General features: G+C 40.7%; 1 protein-coding gene across 1 annotated transcript in view; it reads right to left on the bottom strand.

Moving 5' to 3' along the window:
- LOC141908411 (agrin-like) overlaps positions 1 to 19,998 on the bottom strand; it is a 101,550-nt gene that overhangs the window by 80,274 nt on the left and 1,278 nt on the right. The window contains exon 2 of the mRNA XM_074798454.1: positions 14,718 to 14,735. Within this exon, the coding sequence (XP_074654555.1) occupies positions 14,718 to 14,735 (18 nt within the window). The remainder of the gene's footprint in view (positions 1 to 14,717; positions 14,736 to 19,998) is intronic.

Raw genomic sequence — 19,998 nt, 5'->3', positions numbered from 1 at the left:
CACCATCTCGGTAAATAATAGATTCTATTATCAATCTAAGCAGTATTTAAGGAACGATTGAGTATATGGTTTATTGCCTCCTAAAGCCACTGTAACCAGTAATGACTACCTGACGTGTATAAGTTACTAGCAATGCACTTTGAAATTCATCATGTTGCTAACATATTTCACGAATTATGTGCTGTACATACATGTAGTATCTAAATAAATCCGACAATGATCATCATATCCTCAATTATCATTTGTTATATATGAAATCCTGGGACTGGTTAATTAGCTATTATGATATCTCAGAATATTATTATGTACTTTAATTTTTTCAATTTCTAAAAGAATTATCAATATGCATCGTAGAAATAGCTGTCAATCGATTGATTTTCCAAAAGAGAATAAGCCAGCTGCTTGCGCTAGAAAAATATTACGAGTTATTCAGTGCTTGAAGGATCCATAGTAGAGTAAATTGAGATCCAACCAACAAAAAAACTGTGAAATTGATGTATGAAATATATCATGCATTCATTTCATAATATGCTTAAGTGGCAATTAACATCTTTACCAGAAAAAAGCCGTTGATATCCAGCGATTGAGTTCGATAAGTGGGTTTTGGCTGTTGAGATATCCGGGTTATTCGGGGTATAAGAAGAGCTGAACCAGTACGGCAGGGATAGCGGTGGTTATTGGTATAAAGTGTATGTATTGTGGTATGGTATTTACCTATACACGTAATACTCAAGATACAACATCAACACACCCATCCTCTCTCTCCCTCTCTCGATCCTAGCTCACATACCAAACCTATAACTACGTGATGCTGCTGCTGCTGGTAGTGTGTGTAACGTGTTTACTAAACAAATCTAAACCGTTACATGATTGCGTCTTGTATAAAACTGGGATCAATGTTAAATTAGTTAATTACAATTTAATAGTTATCTATTTACAATTCAGTTCGAAACATCGAGTTTCGCGTTGCGTGTATAGTTGCGCGGGGCTTTATTGTAGATCTGGTAATTACAAAATCTCGTTCGAAATGGTTAGAAAATAAATGGGATATTTCATCAAATGTGGTGGGTTTTTATTTGACAGACTGCGGAAATTATCCCAGATCCCAGTCCACTGCCTTCAAAATATCCCAATCCACTGCCTTCAAAATATCCCAATCCACTGCCTTCAAAATATCCCAATTTTACTGCCTTCAAAATCTGCTTGTTAAAATAAACAAGATGTGATTTCTATGAATCTATGTATAAACAACGAGAGGGAAAGCATCAGTCAGTTAGTCTACTATCCTGTTAATACTTCTTAATAGAAAATTTAAAAAAAACACCTGATGATTCTCTGGAGAGAGAGTGAGAGAGAGAGAGAGAGAGAGAGAGAGAGAGAGAGAGAGAGAGGGGGGGAGAGAGAGCCCGTAACGTTGTGTATTCTAAATTCATGATTACAATTCTTGATAAATGAATTCTTTTTGATTTCTTTAAGTGGATCTTAATCTGATTATCTATAAATTCTGCACGCCAATGCGCGGACTATTATTCTACTAATACGTTACTGCCTCCATATATCAGATTAAGCGCAGGTTTTTATCATTCATTTTTCTTTCTATATCTGTTACCTGCCGACAATAGAATCTATCAACGGCAAATAGGATTAGAAATTCTGCTTCGCACTAGGAATTCAATTTTCAGCTAATCCGCGACGCGTGAACGACAAGTGGAACAAATTTTAATTGATGTTGAATATTTAAATTAGAAATGTCAAAGCGATAAACTGTGAATGCGGGTAATAATTCAGAGACACGCCGGGGCGAAGACTGGAAGAATGGGACCCGGCTCGGTGAGACAGTTGAATACAACTGTCAAACCCGCGACTTATAGAAATAGAATACACACCACACATCGACTCACTACAATATACTCGATAATGAAAAAGTGAAATGAGCCGAAAGAATCATCTGATTCTTCATCCTAACCACAAACACTGATCGAATATTTGTATAAAAGGAAGAAATCAACTTTAAAATACACATGTATCATCATCCTATCCTACCTACGAATGAGATTAAACTACAGTCGAACAGACGGATAATTTGTCAAATACTGAAGTCGTCTCTATTTGTAAATTTCTAATTCGATTTACTAAATTAAAGTCGTCGACGCAATAACGATCATCATCGTCACAACTAAAACTCGACTTAAACTCTCAAGTTTCACCGTATAAAACTAAATGATATTCATTAACGCTATCACATCTATCGCAATTGATATTAACTCCGTTTTTACGTGCAGGTGATAAGTAACTGATAAGACTGATAAGTATCCGACGATTATAATCCAATCAAGCGATACAAATACGGTAGTTAATCCAAGTGTATGAACAATTAATTGTAACATCAACAGAATAAACGCTTATCCTCGATGAGGTAAGAATGAGGTAAGTTTTCCTACCTATGCGAACGCGAACACGGTGTAGTTAGTATGAGAACGTGAAGAATGATCAGTGAGTTGTATTGGCTGCACACGCACTCTCAGAACCCGGACACGAAGCGAGAGAGAGAGAGCTAGCTAGCGAGGAGCGCGGGAGATGCGTTCAGTGCACATACTACACAGAACTACCGTATCTACATCATTGGAGCACTCCAAACTCCATCCGACTCGTCTCCTGAGCGCCCGACAACTGACAATACACCCCGGTACAAGCTATAATCCCTCTGAAAATAAGTCGGTGGTTTAAACGGATAAGAGTCTGATGCGGCTGAAATGCGATGACATTTTATCATTTATCGAACAAAAACTGATCCTCGTGGTTTAAAACGATCGACTCAATCCCGCCCTCCTAGAGAGAGAACAGGTCACCATTTTGGCGGAAGTGATAGATTATTGAACCCTGGAAATGTCTGGTCAATTCCTATAAATACTAACTCTCTAGACTTTATAGAATATCGAATATATATCTTTATAATACATAGATACGCCTTGGGACTTTACTAAATGAAGTAGTTCAAAATCATATTCAGTACAACGCATACGTTTAATGACGTCAGAGGTCTACCCTAATTTGACGTCATCATGAATTCGCAAGGTTCGTTCACCAGGTTCAGTCATGAACGACGCTATCAACTTGTCAGGTTGGCCCAGTGAGTTAGGCAGTCCCTATTTCACTCGTGGTGCTGCCGGGATCGAATCCAACCCGACCTTTCACGCGATACATACTCCGGTAACGTTTTCTTATTTTTTAATTAGCCATTGAAATATATGGTTTTTTTTTTCATTCGTTGAATGAGCTAAGAATATAAGTGTAAGAACTTCTTATTCTAGTTTCGAGTTGCATTAAGTTTTATACACAGAAATACAATCACTAATGGACGACATAAAGATGCCCAAAGAAGAGCTGATTGTTTTTATGTCTCTTTTCGGACTCATAATTCTTATCATTATATTATATTTTATTAGATCATAAAATCAGTGATGATACTCAGTGTAGGCGTATTATAGACATTTACCGTTAGAAAGAGACAATCTTCACAGGATTCTTCGTAGCAGTAGCAGGCCTCCTTAAAACACAATCTTACTACTCACTAATTAGCGAAGCGCACCTGCGCGCACCTGCCCCGGCGCCGGCTTCGATTACTTTCACATGTTTTAATTCAATTCCCTTTTCAACAGGAGACGTCGCCGTGAAGAGTTACCGCGCGCACGCGTGTGGAGTGAGACAAAATAGAGAGACGCCGGAGAAAGAAGGACGCAATGTTTCATTCACTGAGGCGATAAAAAGTTAATTTTAAAATTCGAGTGAAATTAGATCGTATTGAATGGGGGGATTGAAACAGCGCGGTGTTTTTTTTTTTCATTTTCAATTCCCGGTTCTAAGTTGATTTTCAGTAGAGGAAGTTAATGGTTGTTTCTAAACCGATTACTAGATCCGAGAGATAATGCTACTCTGGCGACCAAGGAATTACCAGAAAGAGGGAATTTAGTGTTCTAAGATGCTAAGAGAAAAAAAAACTCAGTATCTTCGCATCAGACTGTTTCAAATAGATATTCTGAAGATGCCCGAAACGTCAGTTGGACCCAGGTCTATAGAGTTCTGAGTTCTGATCACAGCACAGTAAAAACCTTGAAAATAAAACGATTTTGAGAGTTCACTCTCATTGCAAACTGTGCAACTGGAACCTGAGTTCACAGCACTAACTCACAACTGTGCAACTGGATCCGGAGTTCAGAGTTAACTCGAAGTTCCAACTGCGGAACTGGATCCTGAGTTCAGAGTTAACTCTAACTCACAACTGTGCAACTGGATCCGGAGTTCAGAGTTAACTGGAAGTTCCAACTGCGGAACTGGATCCTGAGTTCAGAGTTAACTCGAAGTTCCAACTGCGGAATTGGATCCTGAGTTCAGAGTTTACTCGAGGTTCCAACTGCGGAACTGAATAGTGATTAAAAATATCTTGCTGTTTTGTTGGTTTGGTTTCATGGACTCGTAAAGAGGCAGTTTTTAGAAGGATCACGTGAGCTCAGTCGTGATCATAAAACGAAGCAAACTATACAGCGAAACAAATAATTCAAATCGAAGAGGTTTTCGTCTCATTTCTCGGTGCTCTAACTGAAACAAGACCGGGAAATACCGTTTAGTTCGTCGTGTAGATCAATGGGAGATGTGTTCGAGATCAGATCAACTCGAGCTGATAGCATCGACCTCAATTTACACGCTGTAAATTGCCCGATCAAAATCATCGATTGATTGTTAATCAATACAGAATATAAAGTGATCATTGAGCTCATCATATATACATGTATATACACAAACATTCTGAAAATATAAAACATCTTTAAAAATTCTATTCTTCATCCATAAGGAACTATATTTAACCAAAATAGTGTACATCACCCATAAAATCACAAACAGTAAAAGTGAGGTTTCACCTACCCACTCTAAGCTTCTTTTTTATTTCTCAGCCATTAAGTGATTGGGTTTTCAAACGAAATCGAATTCTAATTCGTTATCGGAAATAAGGAAATTCGATTTGAAAGTAACGGCATAAAATATTCAACGTTAAATACGACGCGAAGTGAACGTATTTGATTTCAAACATCTGTGTTATCTTTCAGTTTTTCCCTCTCAAACTCCACTCTCTCTCCCTCTCTCTCTCAAACTCCACTCTCTCTCTCCCTCATTCTCTAGTACTCGTAACGGGTCTGTATTCTATTGTAAAGGAATTTCAACCGATAGGAATTTCCATTCATTTTTACAGCTAGTTTTAACTCTATAGAGTCTAATATTCTCTGCCCCAGCACCGCAGCAGCAGCAGCAGCAGCAGCAGCAGCATACACCGAGCGAATCGAAAATTGTTTTTTTCTGGCGTTTAAACGGTTTCTCCCTATTTCAACTGTGAAGGCGATGTAAGCGCGGCAGCTATAGGGCAATGTCGGGGATGAATAAGACTCTCTAATTGACGCTTGCACTGGTGAATTCTTAGATAGAACCATCAAATATAGATTTTAGCAGAAAATGCAAAAATGCTGAAAATATACATTTGATTTTTTTCATCTTTTTCAGAAACTTCCTGTAAAAGAACAGTGCTGAAAAGCTTATTGTCTTCGTAGGGTTGTTAGTACCTTGTTCCTTCGCCTTTTCTAATGCAGTGATTAGAATAGACCTATCCTATAATACAATGCTATTAGCCGCTAGTCAGGGCCATTGCTATCATCGACTTTATACCCACTTGATGGAATTACTCTTAAGTATCATAAGTTGGTAATTACGAATAGCTGTCAAGTGGACGTCAAGCGAAAACCTTGACTGAGGCTTAGCATTCTTACTGATGACGACGGGATTATATAGTGGAAATCTATCGCGAACACCACACGACTGCCATCAGAAACGGCCACCGAGGCATAGATTACAATAGAAAAGAAAACGTGTTGTAAATTCAATCGTAACCGGGATTCGAACGCAGTAATCATCCTGAAAGCATACATGGACTCGAACCCACCAATACCAGAACCAATAGCGCGCCATTGATTGACATCACAAGGCCATTTGCATATAAGTAAACTCCATGAATGAATAAGGATTTCAAGCTTTTCATGGGCCAGTTCCATAGATCTGAATTATGAGGTTTACAGTTGAAAACAGTTCACTTTCAATTCTTACTCAAGCATGGCTAACATGACAAATCCTAGAAATCTGACATTCCTCATATATTTTCTGATCTTTTCTCTTTTCTGTTCTTAACTTGAAACAATTCTGTCGGTTCCTATTTTGCTAAGTTAAACAGGATTGACTGTATTGCACTCCAAGCAAGTGGATGCTGAATGTAAGATATATTCTCGACATTTAAGAACCCTCACTAATGCCGCCCGCAAATCACTCGTGATAATGAGTTTACAGTCCCATCAATGGCCGTATGACCGACAGAGTGAGAATTTTATCGTAACCTTTTCAATGGCTATCGATAATAAAAAAGCCGTTGTTCGTGTGAATTTACGTTGTGTTAACGGGCTGTTTGACCCTGAATCTTGACTCATTCAGACTGCAGCTAATTTCCTGTGAAATACGCCGTTTATGTCGGTGTCGTTTTTCTATCTATGTCTGGCGAGCAATTCTTTACGAGTCACGGATAATCTTTATCTTATTTCCGTTCAATCGAGGTTTGTTAGACACTAACGCGGTGATAAAACGTGTCCTATCACACAATACACTGACCGCGTAAGCTGACGCCGTTACTGCGCGATAATGACCACCGGTAACCACCGGAAGTGTAACTGCCCATCATCGAATTATCTGCAAGTCTACATCTGAAAGGCTGCGCGGTGGAGTTAGGGGTACTGACCGCACCGGCAGCCGTCGCAGATTCGCTCATTAGGAATTAACCTGCTCCGGCCTTCATCGAAATACAGGAGCCACCCTAGTATCACTCCGCAGGTCGGTGGATGGGTGAAAACGTTTACGTCGAATTCATTACGCCGGTTTGATCGAATATTTTCCATTGCAAAAATATTTCGAGAAATCCAATTACCAAAATTACCCCATAACTTCTCATCAGTCACGTAGACAATCTGTCTTCCTATCGATCACGTGACCGATCCATCGTACCATCATGAGTCACGTGACAATCCGGCGGTATAACTCCCATTTCGATCTTCACGGCGACTGGAGGCGGTTACAGAGAGAAAGCTTGGAGACTGTCATTCAGATGATTACTCCAAGAGATAAACAGCGTCGCGATGTTTCAACTATGACAAAAATGCGCCAGTTTTATCGTTTTAATATCGACAGATTGTAAAACAAATTCGCGTGACAAACTACAATTTACAGAGGCATCAGTAACCGAGGAGGGGAGGGGGTGATCTATACAGCGACTGGAGGGGAGGGGGTGATCTATACAGTGACTGGAGGGGAGAGGGGGTGATCTATACAGTGACTGGAGGGGAGAGGGGGTGATCTATACAGCGACTGGAGGGGAGAGGGGGTTAGATACAGCGACTGGAGGGGAGGGGGTGATCTATACAGCGACTGGAGGGGAGGAGGTGATCTATACAGTGACTGGAGGGGAGAGGGGGTGATCTATACAGTGACTGGTGGGGAGAGGGGGTGATCTATACAGCGACTGGAGGGGAGAGGGGGTTAGATACAGCGACTGGAGGGGAGGGGGTGATCTATACAGCGACTGGAGGGGAGGGGTGATCTATACAGTGACTGGAGGGGAGAGGTGATCTATACAGCGATTGAAGGGGAGGGGGTGATCTATACAGCGACTGGAGGGGAGGGGTGATCTATACAGCGACTGGAGGGGAGGGGTGATCTATACAGCGATTGAAGGGGAGGGGGGTGATCTATACAGTGACTGGAGAGGAGAGGGGGTGGTCTATACAGCGACTGGAGGGGAGAGGGGGTGGTCTATACAGCGACTGGAGGGGAGAGGGGGTGAGCTATACAGCGACTGGAGGGGAGGGAGTGATCTATACAGCGACAGAGAGGGGGGTGATCTATACAGCGACAGAGAGGGAGAGGGGGTGATCTGTACAGCCACAGAGAGGGGGAGGTGGCGACTGTGCGACTGTGAGGATTGAAGTGTTGACTGATATCATTGATAATTTCGATCACATTCTAGCGCTTGAAAAACACAAATATTCGAATTTCCAATAGAACCTTCTCCCTGCGTGTGTTTGATTGAGAATATTCTCTATTTTGAATAATAAATCATTGATGTAAACAGGAATTCAGAGAATCGTGACCTTTCTGACCGTATCTGATCGATTTGAGTAATATCAGTGAGGAGCGGTAGAACCAGCAGCACGGTTACTGTTCCAGCCACACATCAGAATGAAGATGTGATTAATTCAGGTGCTAGTCGGACTTACTGCAGTCACTACTTCTATAAATCAGTGGGTTTACCTGAAACGGGTGTGGATTATACAACATCGTCTGTGATTGAAGATCCAAATAACTGACATATAGAGAACTTATCGGAGCACGATAGACGATCACAGAATATCAGAATAAACTCGTCGTCAAGATCACGACTCAGTTCCACAGTTGTCAGTTTAGTGGGACTCTGGAGACCAATTAGTTCACTTTGCAATTACCTGATAGAGTTACATATTGACCAAGACCAAGAACTGTGGACCTGGATCGTGAACTGTGGACCTGGATCCTGTGGAGCTGGGTCCAGAACTGTGGAATTGGGGCCTGAACTGTGGAACTGGGTCCAGAACTGTGGAATTGGAGCCTGAACTATCGAGATGAGTCCTGAACTGTAAAACTAGATCCAGAACTGTGGGACTGGGTTCAGAACTGTGGAACTGGGTCCTGAACTGTAGAACTGGGTGGTATGTGGAACTGGGTGCTGGATTGTGGAACTGGGTGCTGGATATCGCTGTATGAGGATATATATAGCTGTGGTAGTTGTATCAGCCTTTCCAGATATTCTTGAACCACCTCCCCTGGCCAGATTACATTCCGATCGTATTCATGACAGAAAAAAAGCGCGGCGGATTCTTTCTAAAGAAACCATTATTTTGACATATTCCGCATGGTGTTGTATATATTGCCGTCCATCCTTGATTTTATCCAGTAAGTCTCACTCTCCGCCAGAACCGTGGTCGGTCTGCTGAATGTTATTTGCTGACGGAAAGAGACGGGCACAAATCGAATGAATATACACCAACAATAATCTGATTTCCACCATCATTTTATAGCGCACAGATATGCCTCACTCGCTCTCTTACTGTCGGATGGATTAGGGTTCTATTAAGGATGAGTCCACGAACGACCAGTGAAAATGTCTATTGATATGAAAGTTGTTCAGATGTAAAACTGTTTGATGTAGGATTTATGGGAATTTGTCGGTTGCCCTAAAGCGTCCCTTTAATCGTGTATAGATTTCAAACGTGTTTGACGGTTCAGTTCAGATTCTACTCGAGGCAAAACAAGTCAAAACATCAAGAGTCCTTGACAATAACAACAGCAGCAGCAGCAGCAGCAGCAGCAGCAGCAGCAGCAGCAGCAGCAGCAGCAGCAGCAGCAGCAGCAGCAGCAGCAGCAGCAGCAGCAGCAGCAGCAGCAGCAGCAGCAGCAGCAGCAGCAGCAGCAGCAGCAGCAGCAGCAGCAGCAGCAGCAGCACCAACAGCACCACCACCACCACCAACAGCACCGGCAGCACCACCACTACTAACAACAACGACAGCAGCAGCAGCACCATCAGCAGCAATAGCAGCGGCAACTACCACCACCAGCACCATCAACAACAACAGCAGCAGCAGTAACAGCAGTAGCAGCAGTGGCACCCGATATAGTGAGTTTGTTTTCACATCACATTCATCGCTGATTCTAGAACAATTTCCACTTAAACAACTTCAAAGAGTGAAATCTCGTTGTCGTCGACGGATTCGAATTTATCGAAGTTAGTTATTTTTCTCTTTTGAAACACGGGGAAGCAGCAGCAGCAGCAGCAGCGGTGATGTTAGCGATGAGATAATTATCAGAGCTGTCAATAAAACAGCGCAGGATGTCATAGATTCGTGACATTGCGCTTGGTTGTACGTACAAGTTTACAGTACCCACAATGTCGCGCTAACTCTCCTCTCTCTCTCCCTCTCTCTTTCTCTCTCTGTCTCTGTCTGTCAGTATATTAATGGGGTTGGTGCTCACTTATTGATGTCAATGGAGGTTGTTCATATCGTGTTACTGTCCGGCGTAAGGAGGTTTTGAGTATCTAAATGAAATGCTGAAAACCATATCGTGGACCGGTTTACACACACTGCATGGTTTGCTAAAAGTACTCCGAGTGTTCGGTTCAATCGACCGTTTACTATTGAGCCGATAAAACCGCTGAAATTTATCGATAAAAACCGATTTAGTAAAAACAACGTTTTCTCGTAAAAACGGAGCCCCAGAGACGTTTGATGTATAACGGCACGGAATAGCGTGGCGCCAGTTAGACTGCGGTCGAGAAAAAAGGAATCAAACCTTTTCAATAGACCGGGCCTATCTCTCAGCTTTAAGACAACCCATGAATAGACCGGGCCTATCTCCCAGCTCTGGGCCAACCCTGAATAGACCGGGCCTATCTCTCAGCTGTAGCACCGACCCTGAATAGACCGGGCCTATGGCTCTCAGTCAGCTCTGGGCCAACCCTGAATAGACCGGGCCTATCTCCCAGCTCTGGGCCAACCCTGAATAGACCGGGCCTATCTCTCAGCTGTAGCACCGACCCTGAATAGACCGGGACTGTGTTACCGACCCGGCACACCGACTAAAACTGGTTGGAATCTTATTCTTCTCTATAAATATTGACTTTGTTCTCAATTTCTGGTTAAATCGTGTTCAGTAATAATGATTGTCGATGTGACGTGACAGAATTCAGCTGCTGTTTATTATTTATTATCTGCGCCGCAGCGCTAGTCTCAGTCATTGTTCGGTAAATAAACTGATCACTGAAACAATGTTTGATTAATCGTATCAAATTTACCCCAATTTCAAACTCTCTATTTGTGCAGAATTGCGATTTTCCCAGTAACTGTAGATCGCATTGAAAGAAGGTACATTGTTCTTAATCATCGATTGTAGTGACACTTGGAGTGCGGCAGTCTGCTGTTTCACCGTGGACTCAAAGAAGATACTCCCTTCAATTTCAGAGCCCAGGGCCCAGTTCCATAGCAAAATGTGGTCGCAATCAAGACTGATCACAGACGGTTAGATTGGCTATAAGAACTAGAATGGTCATGGACTAGTCTTATGTCTAATACTATGGTACCGGTCCCAGAAGCCTGGTGCACAGTCCAAAATATCTTAAGTCTTACGACTGCTTTTAGATTGTCTCTGGAACTAGCATGATCTTAGACTGGTCTTCAATCTAAGCTATGACTCTGATGGCAGACGGCCTCGAGACCCAGCAGTAAACGCGGTTATCTGTTATCTGTCTACAGCGAGTCAAATTCTAACTTGACAACATTCTACTGACCATGCATGCATTGTTGCCATCAGTATCTATCTGATGAGCCAGTAAACAGATTAACTGACCGCAACACGTGACAAGGCGTTAAACCAGATAAACTTTATCCAACCCGTTCTTGTCAGTAAATGTTTTAAGACGATCGATCAATCGACAGGAGACGCGAAACTAAGATAAAACAGCAACACGTCTCGGTGTCTGCGAAGAACTAATATAAACACATTGCTACAGCTTTTTAGTCGTTAAACCATTTCTCAACCAAATCAGACACGCTCTATAGCACCAGGCCGTATTGGCCCTGGTAATGTCATCCTCGTCTGGCCCCAGGGCTGGTGCGGTCTTCTAGACAGTGTTTCTATTCGATGTCATGAACAGGAGACGCAGTGTTTTGCGGTGTAATTTCTATCGTCTGCTGTTAATGGTGGCGGTGGTTGTCAGATACAGGACGCCGGATGAGAGTTACTGGAGGTACTTCAGCGGGGTGCAGCGCCGCCTGCGGCTGACGCGCGCACGACTCGGTTCAGAGACGAACCGATAACAACCTTTCAATAAAACGTGTCAGAAACATTGAATCAATAGAGAGAAAAATATCGAAGAATTTCTTGCTCAATTTCATCCTCACTCGTGGAAAACAGGGACTCGAACCCGGACTCGTAAAACAGGGGCTCGAAACCAGACGCGTAAAACAGGGGCTCGAAACCGTGCGCGTAAAACAGGGGCTCGAACCCGGACTCGTAAAACAGGGGTTCGAACCCGGACGCGTAAAACAGGGGCTCGAACCCGGACTCGTATATAACAAGGGCTCGAACCCGGACTCGTATAACAGGGGCTCGAATCCGGACGCGTAAAACAGGGGCTCGAACCCGGACGCGTAAGACGGGTATTTGAGCATTATTTCAAAAATTTCTATATACTAATTTTGGAAGAGAATTCTTTACTGGAATAAAAAGACTCCATGTAATTTCTGGGGCTGCATGAATCCTAGGTATGCATAGAAGCAAAACAAATGAAATTCCCATATTTAGATAATCATCTACAGCTGAATCCTGGATTCCTACCCTCCTCTGTAACGTAGCTAAAATCTGAATAAAGAATGTCCACTAAAAACCGTTTGCCAGCGCGTAATGTAGATCGCTACTGGAAATGTGAAGGGCTTGATAAATACCGCCACATCTAAACCAAGTGGTTTCAATGTCGGAAAAATGAGACATATCAAATTCCCACTCGTTCTAAGTGAGCCAAGCTGAGATTGGTTTCCCTGGATACACTTCATTTCATGCCATTTGCAATTAACGATATAACTACTTGGACACGAGTAATCAGCGTAAAGTAGACACCTGGTCGACCCATGCGCCATCTACGAGTTATTGTAAACATTATATTTCGCGGTCGTTCGTTAGTCTTACACGCGTTTCTATGTAACGCGAACCGGAATTGAGGGTCGATGAAGAAAAAACGAGTTTTAAGGCACGCTCGGAGAAATTGAAACATTAAGTCCATGATTTATGAGGAGCTACTGCACTTAAAGACACTCGGACAAAAACAACGACGACTTTTTGACGTGACCCGGTACGGTTCGAGTCCCGAATTCCAGTCGTGTAGAATTTTCGCTAATTATTCAACTATGCAAATATAACTTCACACAACCGAGTTATTGAGCTAAATTGACAGTCAACAATGCGATAATAACCCCTGGTTACAACTTATCAAGTGTACAATGACATACTGACATGTAGACCCTAGTATACATGTATTCAGTCTCTAAATGGTTTAATTAGTTGGATCTACGCATTCTATTCCTCTCAATCATAGCGTCATTACTGAGCACTTCATTGGAATTTCTCAGCGATTTGCTAATTGCCCTCATAGAGAATGGACACATTAGGAAACTAGAGAGATTTTGGTGGGGAGTTCCAAAATTCTTATCGTAGGTAATCCCCGGTTCATCCCCGATACACCATCCCCCCCGATAAACTGCCATCCCAGCCTTATGCCAGCTGTTTCTGACAGAAGAACATCTTCTTCTTAAATAATCTCGATTCTTTTCAAAATTAAACTGCGATATACCAGCTCGTGCACGATTTGGAGGTTGTTTCTGTGGCAACAGGTAAATAATTCACCCGGTAAATATTCCGCCTAGGTAAAAATCCGCCCCTCCCACCACCAAAAAAAAGTTAATTCAATATTCTTATGTTGAAAAAACTTTTATAGATTTCAAAAAAATTTAAGGTTGTCGTTGTGATGGTCACACATGCTACACACTGAAAATGATATTATTCTGTGACTTAAAGCATGGACGTATAATGCTTAAAGCAAGCTACATCAAAAATGTTATAATCGTAGTCTGTACACGAAGAGATATAGTAATAGTTAGATATCTATGCACATACGTTTATCTAGATATTGTTGTAAAGATTTAAGATTCATTTTCATAGTTTTATAGAAAACTGAATTTCGGAGGGTGGGTTTACCAGGAGCGATTTTTACAGGGGGAGGGGGGGGGTTATTACGTACAACCTGACTCTATGATCAGAGTATAAGGTACTTCTTGTAAAACGTGCTTTGAGCTAAGGAAGCATTCTTTATGGAAGTTCATACGTAAATAATAGCGGCTAATATATTTTTATGGATGAAATCAAAGCGGACAAGTTTAAAGGAATATGACGTGACCCTGACATTCGTCTGCTATAGAAACTGACACGTGTTCGCGATCTTTGTAAACAAACATCAATAAATTCGTCAAACAAAATATTCATAATGGAAATATAATAGAAATTGGAGGCTACTATTATAAACATTTATATATAACATTATACCAGTGTAAGAGGGGGTAATTCTATATAAAGAAGTCAAATTATTCCGCAAGGTTTCATTGTATGAATTAACCCATAGTTTGAACTAGGGAGGCGGGACTATGAATATCTTCGAACTCTTGAATATTCTGACACACATTTCTCAATTGCCATACCTTCTCTTTAAGCTACGAACTGTGGTAGGCAAAGACAAAATCCAGACATTAATTATAGGGTTTTCTATCCGTTCGGCAGAAAACCCGTTATCGCCGGTTTACAGCTATATCCAAGTTTATTGTTAATTGGTCAAACTAATAAAATGTGCAGATTCGCTAAAACACGAAAAGCAATTGTGCTGATAATGTTAAACATCACACATAAGAAGCGATTGTGGTTGCGATTCCTGTAGCAATTAATGAAGCTTTTAACTTTAAATGCAGCGAAACTAAGTAAAGATAAGTAATAATAGTTCATACCCTGTAACAACGGATTATCTGAAATAAAGATGTGAAAATGAAATTGATTTTTTCATCATTGAGGTTCATGTGAGATGTTCATTCAGAGAGACATAGAGTCATTACATCGAGTACTCATATCTCAGCAGAGAGATGAGTGGAGAGCTCCTCTTTCCTCTCTCTCTCTCTCTCCTCTCTCTCTCTTTCTCCTCTCCTCTCTTTCCCCTCTTCTTCTCCCCCTCCCTCTCATCTCTCGTCATGTAGGCTACATTAGAAATATCATCATAAGCTGCACTATTTGTACACGTTTATATGTCAGTCGAGATCACATAAAATCTTCCCAAGAGTTTGTATTCACAAATTCTTGTATTTCAACCCAGTACAATAAAGGAAAATTCAGAGACAATCATCTCTCGCGTATTGACGACTTGAAGGCTGTTGATGTCATATCTATATCTCCAGATTCAAACGTATTCACATTTCACATGCAATTGAAACACAGAAAGACATTTTCATAGGAAAAATAACTCATGCGATAATATTCTAATAACCAAGAAGCACAAAATCTCCACAAAGTAATAAAAGGCTGGGTCATTTTTAAGAATATTCAATGGGATCTAAGGATCGATACATCTGTGCTGACATAGAATACAAATAGTTGTAGGGGACCAGTAGGGTTTTACAGTGTGATCGACGCCAGTCGGCTCTGTGACAACAAGGAGATGTCCTGTGCTGATGGTGGGAATCACAAAAGAGTTCGACTTTTCCCGGTGTGGCGGAGCTCTTCAGTGTATAGTGTAATTGAGTTTGATTACCGGAAGATCAAATTGTCATCATTATTAATTTCCTAGGATTGATCAATATATACAGGCAACAGTTAAATATTACATCACTGTAACAATTCATAGCAGCAGCTGCAGCAGCAGCGGTATCTGTACGATCAGAGGTTTGAATCCGTCCATTTATACGGGCCAAATAATTATTGAATACCCATCTGTCCATTTGTTTCTCTTGTTGTTATGAGAACATATTCAGATTTATAGAATATCAGTGTGAATGAAAATACATAAATGTATTTTTGGTATGAAGCATTAGTGTTGATGATCTCAGAATGTAAATGTTGAGATACTTTGCGGTATGATTACTAATTGCGTTTTTCTCAAACGGCCTGCTCTGGTTTTTATGAGTTTATGGACCTCCCTCTCCTCCTCCAGGCGATTACAATTCATTTCAATTTTTCCCCTTATATCGTAGAATTTGACAAAAGATGCTTCATTGCATAATGTTAAAACTGATAAACCGATTTCAGGGTTGGATTTACACAATATTTGTCACACCCTCGGAGCTCAGTGTTTCCATTTTGTGAACCACGATCACATGTAGACGACTTAGCCCGAGTCAAATTTGGCCCGCGCGTTCACAAAAAAATCACTCACTTGTTGCTAAAATATTATCGAAACGATGCCGTGGCAAGTGAGGTGAGGCATTTTGACCGTCGCTAAAACTATATCGAGAACTTCGAAACTTAAAGACGGTGGACTGAGTGATACGGTAGTATGAGAAATCTCCGGAGACGACCACAAACCGATTCAGCATCGATTCAGATAAAATACTAGTCAAACATTCATAGCGCGCCAGCGAGCGATCGATAAATCAAGATCTCCAAGCAGACGATTCCCAAAAGATGGACGACAACGAATTTCCGCCGGTTTCGTTTTATCGGCAGCGAATATTTTATGACTGAAGGATTAATTTCTGTCCGATAAAACATAACATCAGACATCACGAAAAACTCTGTTTCATATTCGACGTCTAAACTGAGAGAGTGACTGCTGAGAAATATCAAATCGCGTGTAGCTTTTCGAATCACGGCGGCGCCGAAACAGATTCATCGAAAATAAGAAAAAAACTACAGACTAAAATGTCAAAAGTGACGTCATCGGCTGTCTGTCCAAAACTCATCAGCCCAAATAACGACTATTGATGAAACACTCGCGTGAATCTGATTGTTGAAAGATTATGCAAAATTCCACGCTAAGAATAAAAGCTTAAAAGCCTGAAATGTTTCCTTGAGTCTAATAATAGTCTATTTAAGACTTTTCGACTTTTGTCCTAATAGTCATCTTCAGGAATTATGAATATATACACTTTTGATTTCCGAAAACATTCCCTACTCTTGTCCGGCTCATGTTCGGCTCTTGTCCGGCTGTTGGAGATTGGGTATTCGCCGGTTTTGTTCATAGATTCTCAATTTAAAAAGAAACATTTGTGATTTATCGCAATAAAGAGGATGTTTACACAAATTGATCATAACTAATCAAACTTCTATACTCTGTTCCACAGTAGTATAGGGGTAGATATATAGTGTTAGATTGGTTTGTAGGAATGTAGACTTCATTATAACTGTCACCGCGGGAACTACTCTTAATGACGGGTCTCTCAATGATTCTGACACAATTATTTCCATAGTTTTACTATATATTTCTACGTACATACAATCTGCAGGCTGGTATCAGCCGTATTGTCCAATACCAGTCGTATTGTCCAATACCGTCTAGAATTTCTAGTGTCCTTCAAAGACATTTCACCGGCCATATTTTTTGACGGCACATTTTCACGAGTTAGTAAGCCTATATAAATGCCATGAATCTAATAGTCTTGACATTTCAAATTTTCTTCATAAGATCCCCAAACCCCTGTCAATGGTCTTCAAGCTTGTTGCGTTTGATGCAAGTTCCTACATTTCACAAAAGCGCCCTAAATTCTTTTCCAATTCTGCATCTAGCATGGTTTGGACTGCATTTTATTATTCATATCCTGTATAGATAGGGGCATATAGTTACAGCTCTGATGGGAAGATGGAGATGAACCCTTCCAGCATCCTCTCTCTTCTCACACATTTCCTCTCAGAAGTCAACTCAGTTACCAGACAGAGACGTTCTTCCAATCTCAACTAATCTCATCCGCTCAATCGATATATCGATATTTACATAAAGTGACATTTATTGATTTCCAATTTAAACACGACCGATAAAGCTATTAGTGATGAGATTGCGGTTACGAGTAAGAGTTACTGAGAGGAAAGAGAGAAGAAGAGAGACTCAGTCACACTATAGATGAGAAGCATTGATAAAAAGTGTACGATCTCATCGGAAATCGTTGTTGCAGCAGCAGCAGCGAGCACCTGTTGAAGTATCCATTGATAATTCTACATTTCGGGGTTAATCAGAGTCAATTATATCAATAATTCCATACGCAATTCGGCTAATGAAATTGATACTAGAGAATGTCGAATAGGATTAGACAGCTATACTCGAGATCCTATACATATCATTGTAAGTCATTTCGATAACGTTTTTCGAATGAAGCCTTTGAAGTATTTGTATTATGTCTGTGTTCACCGAGCGTGTAGCAGAGAATTCATGTAGAATTCTCCGAAGTGAAGAATAGAGCTCCCCGAGTCCCTGAGTTTGTGAATAGTGGTGGACATCGCGACGGTTTAAGTCGGTCACATCCTCTTGTGTGCAGTTCATCGAGAACATCTTCTCATGCGACCGAACACAATACGAAGCCTCTCACAAACAATCAACAATCAGACTCTAAAGATGTGTCACTTGTCACATCCATGTATATATAAACGATAATTTATTAACCCAGACACAATAATCTCATAAAAGGAGGAACAATCTCATATAACATGAGACCTTATAATCGTTTACTATTGTAACTCGAGATCTAGGAACAGGTCATAACCTTCCGCGAATAATGGCGGATTTGGCTCTTCCGGATTTATTCTACCGGATATCCGTTATAACAATAAACATCGAAATTCATCTTCGATATTGTGACAATGTTTGAATACATTGACCTATGCGGGTTTGGGTTAATTTTGGTTGGAAAGAAAGGTGATCCTATTTCTGGACTCTAATACAAGTCAATAACCCTTGTATATCATTATCATATACTCGAATGGTGCTTGTGTCAAGGCCACTGATTTGGGAGATATGCGGGTCGCAATTAAATTGAATTCACTTGATTGTTAGTGTGACCGGTATTGCTTTGTGGGTTGATACCCTTCTGGCGTTACCTTTTACATTTTAAAGATGAAATCAGTTTTACAATTCATGGTTTGTGGGTTTTCGTCTTTTTAAACATTTGCACAATTTTCTGATATATGGCAATGTGAAACACTTGAATCCATCGAAGTGTATCATTGATGGCCGCGATATATCGAGATATTGCGAGATTAGATATGAACCCATCTATCACTACAGAGTGTGAAATTAAACGTCATCAAAGAGCTATTAAAGTGATCTCAGTAACCGGCGGCATTACAGTCTCAACTGTCTGACGGCGTCGGCAAGTTCACGGAGCAGGGAATCAAAACTTCTGTAGTTTGTAAAAAATCTGTTTTGGGACCCGTTCCATAATTATAGCTTAGAGGCTTAAAACCAGTCTAAAATCGTCTTAGTTCTATAGCCAATCTAAAAACTTCTTAAGAACAGCCATAACATTTGATAACACTTGAAGTCTCGTCTATGGAACTGGCCCCTAGATGTTTCGAAGTAAATGGTGTAATATTCTTTTTTGGAAAAACGCATACAAATATCATGTTACATAGGTAAAGCTGGTATTTCGAACTCGGTTCGACGCGAAACCTTTTCGACATTTTAATCTTAAAACACACAAAATTACCAGCTTACTTAACATAGAATTCGACAAAATCTCGAGTGTCAAATACGTCCGATTAACTGTTGACATATTTATGTTCGGTGTGAAATATTTACTAAGACTCTTAGCTGTAGTTTGTTGGCATAAAGAAATCGGATAAGATTTTTATTTCTAGCGACCAACAAAGACCGTCATTATGTTCGAAATTCAAATTCAATTCCGGAGGCCATTATAACAGCTAAAAAAATTATAATCTTCTAGGCACTGGTATAATGTATGTGTAGAGGAAGAAATGAAGGAAATGGTCCATAGAAAACGTTAGATATTCAAGAAAAAAATGTGTGACGCTCGCTTTGGGCGCAATATTGTGAATAGGGCCGGATACACAACACTAGCGGAAACTCGTACATCAATGACAACAAATTTGTTTCACGCCGAATTTTGAATAAAGATCACTTTTTGTTCACGATTCAAAAATCATCTTTCAAGAAATAATAAAACGTCATTTCGATCAATCCGAAAGATTTCGCATATCAACAAAAGCCGATTTTAGGTCGAAATATGAATGAATCGTGGTTCTTTTGGCGACTGAAAGAATTTGCCTTTAACGAAAAGCCAGTCGTCTCTGATT

Source organism: Tubulanus polymorphus, chromosome 7 (assembly GCF_964204645.1).
Source record: "Tubulanus polymorphus chromosome 7, tnTubPoly1.2, whole genome shotgun sequence".
In the NCBI taxonomy this organism is placed as follows: Eukaryota; Metazoa; Nemertea; class Palaeonemertea; order Tubulaniformes; family Tubulanidae; genus Tubulanus; species Tubulanus polymorphus.
Note: the sequence above shows the minus strand (reverse complement) of the source record. Positions and strands in the feature narration are given on the sequence as shown.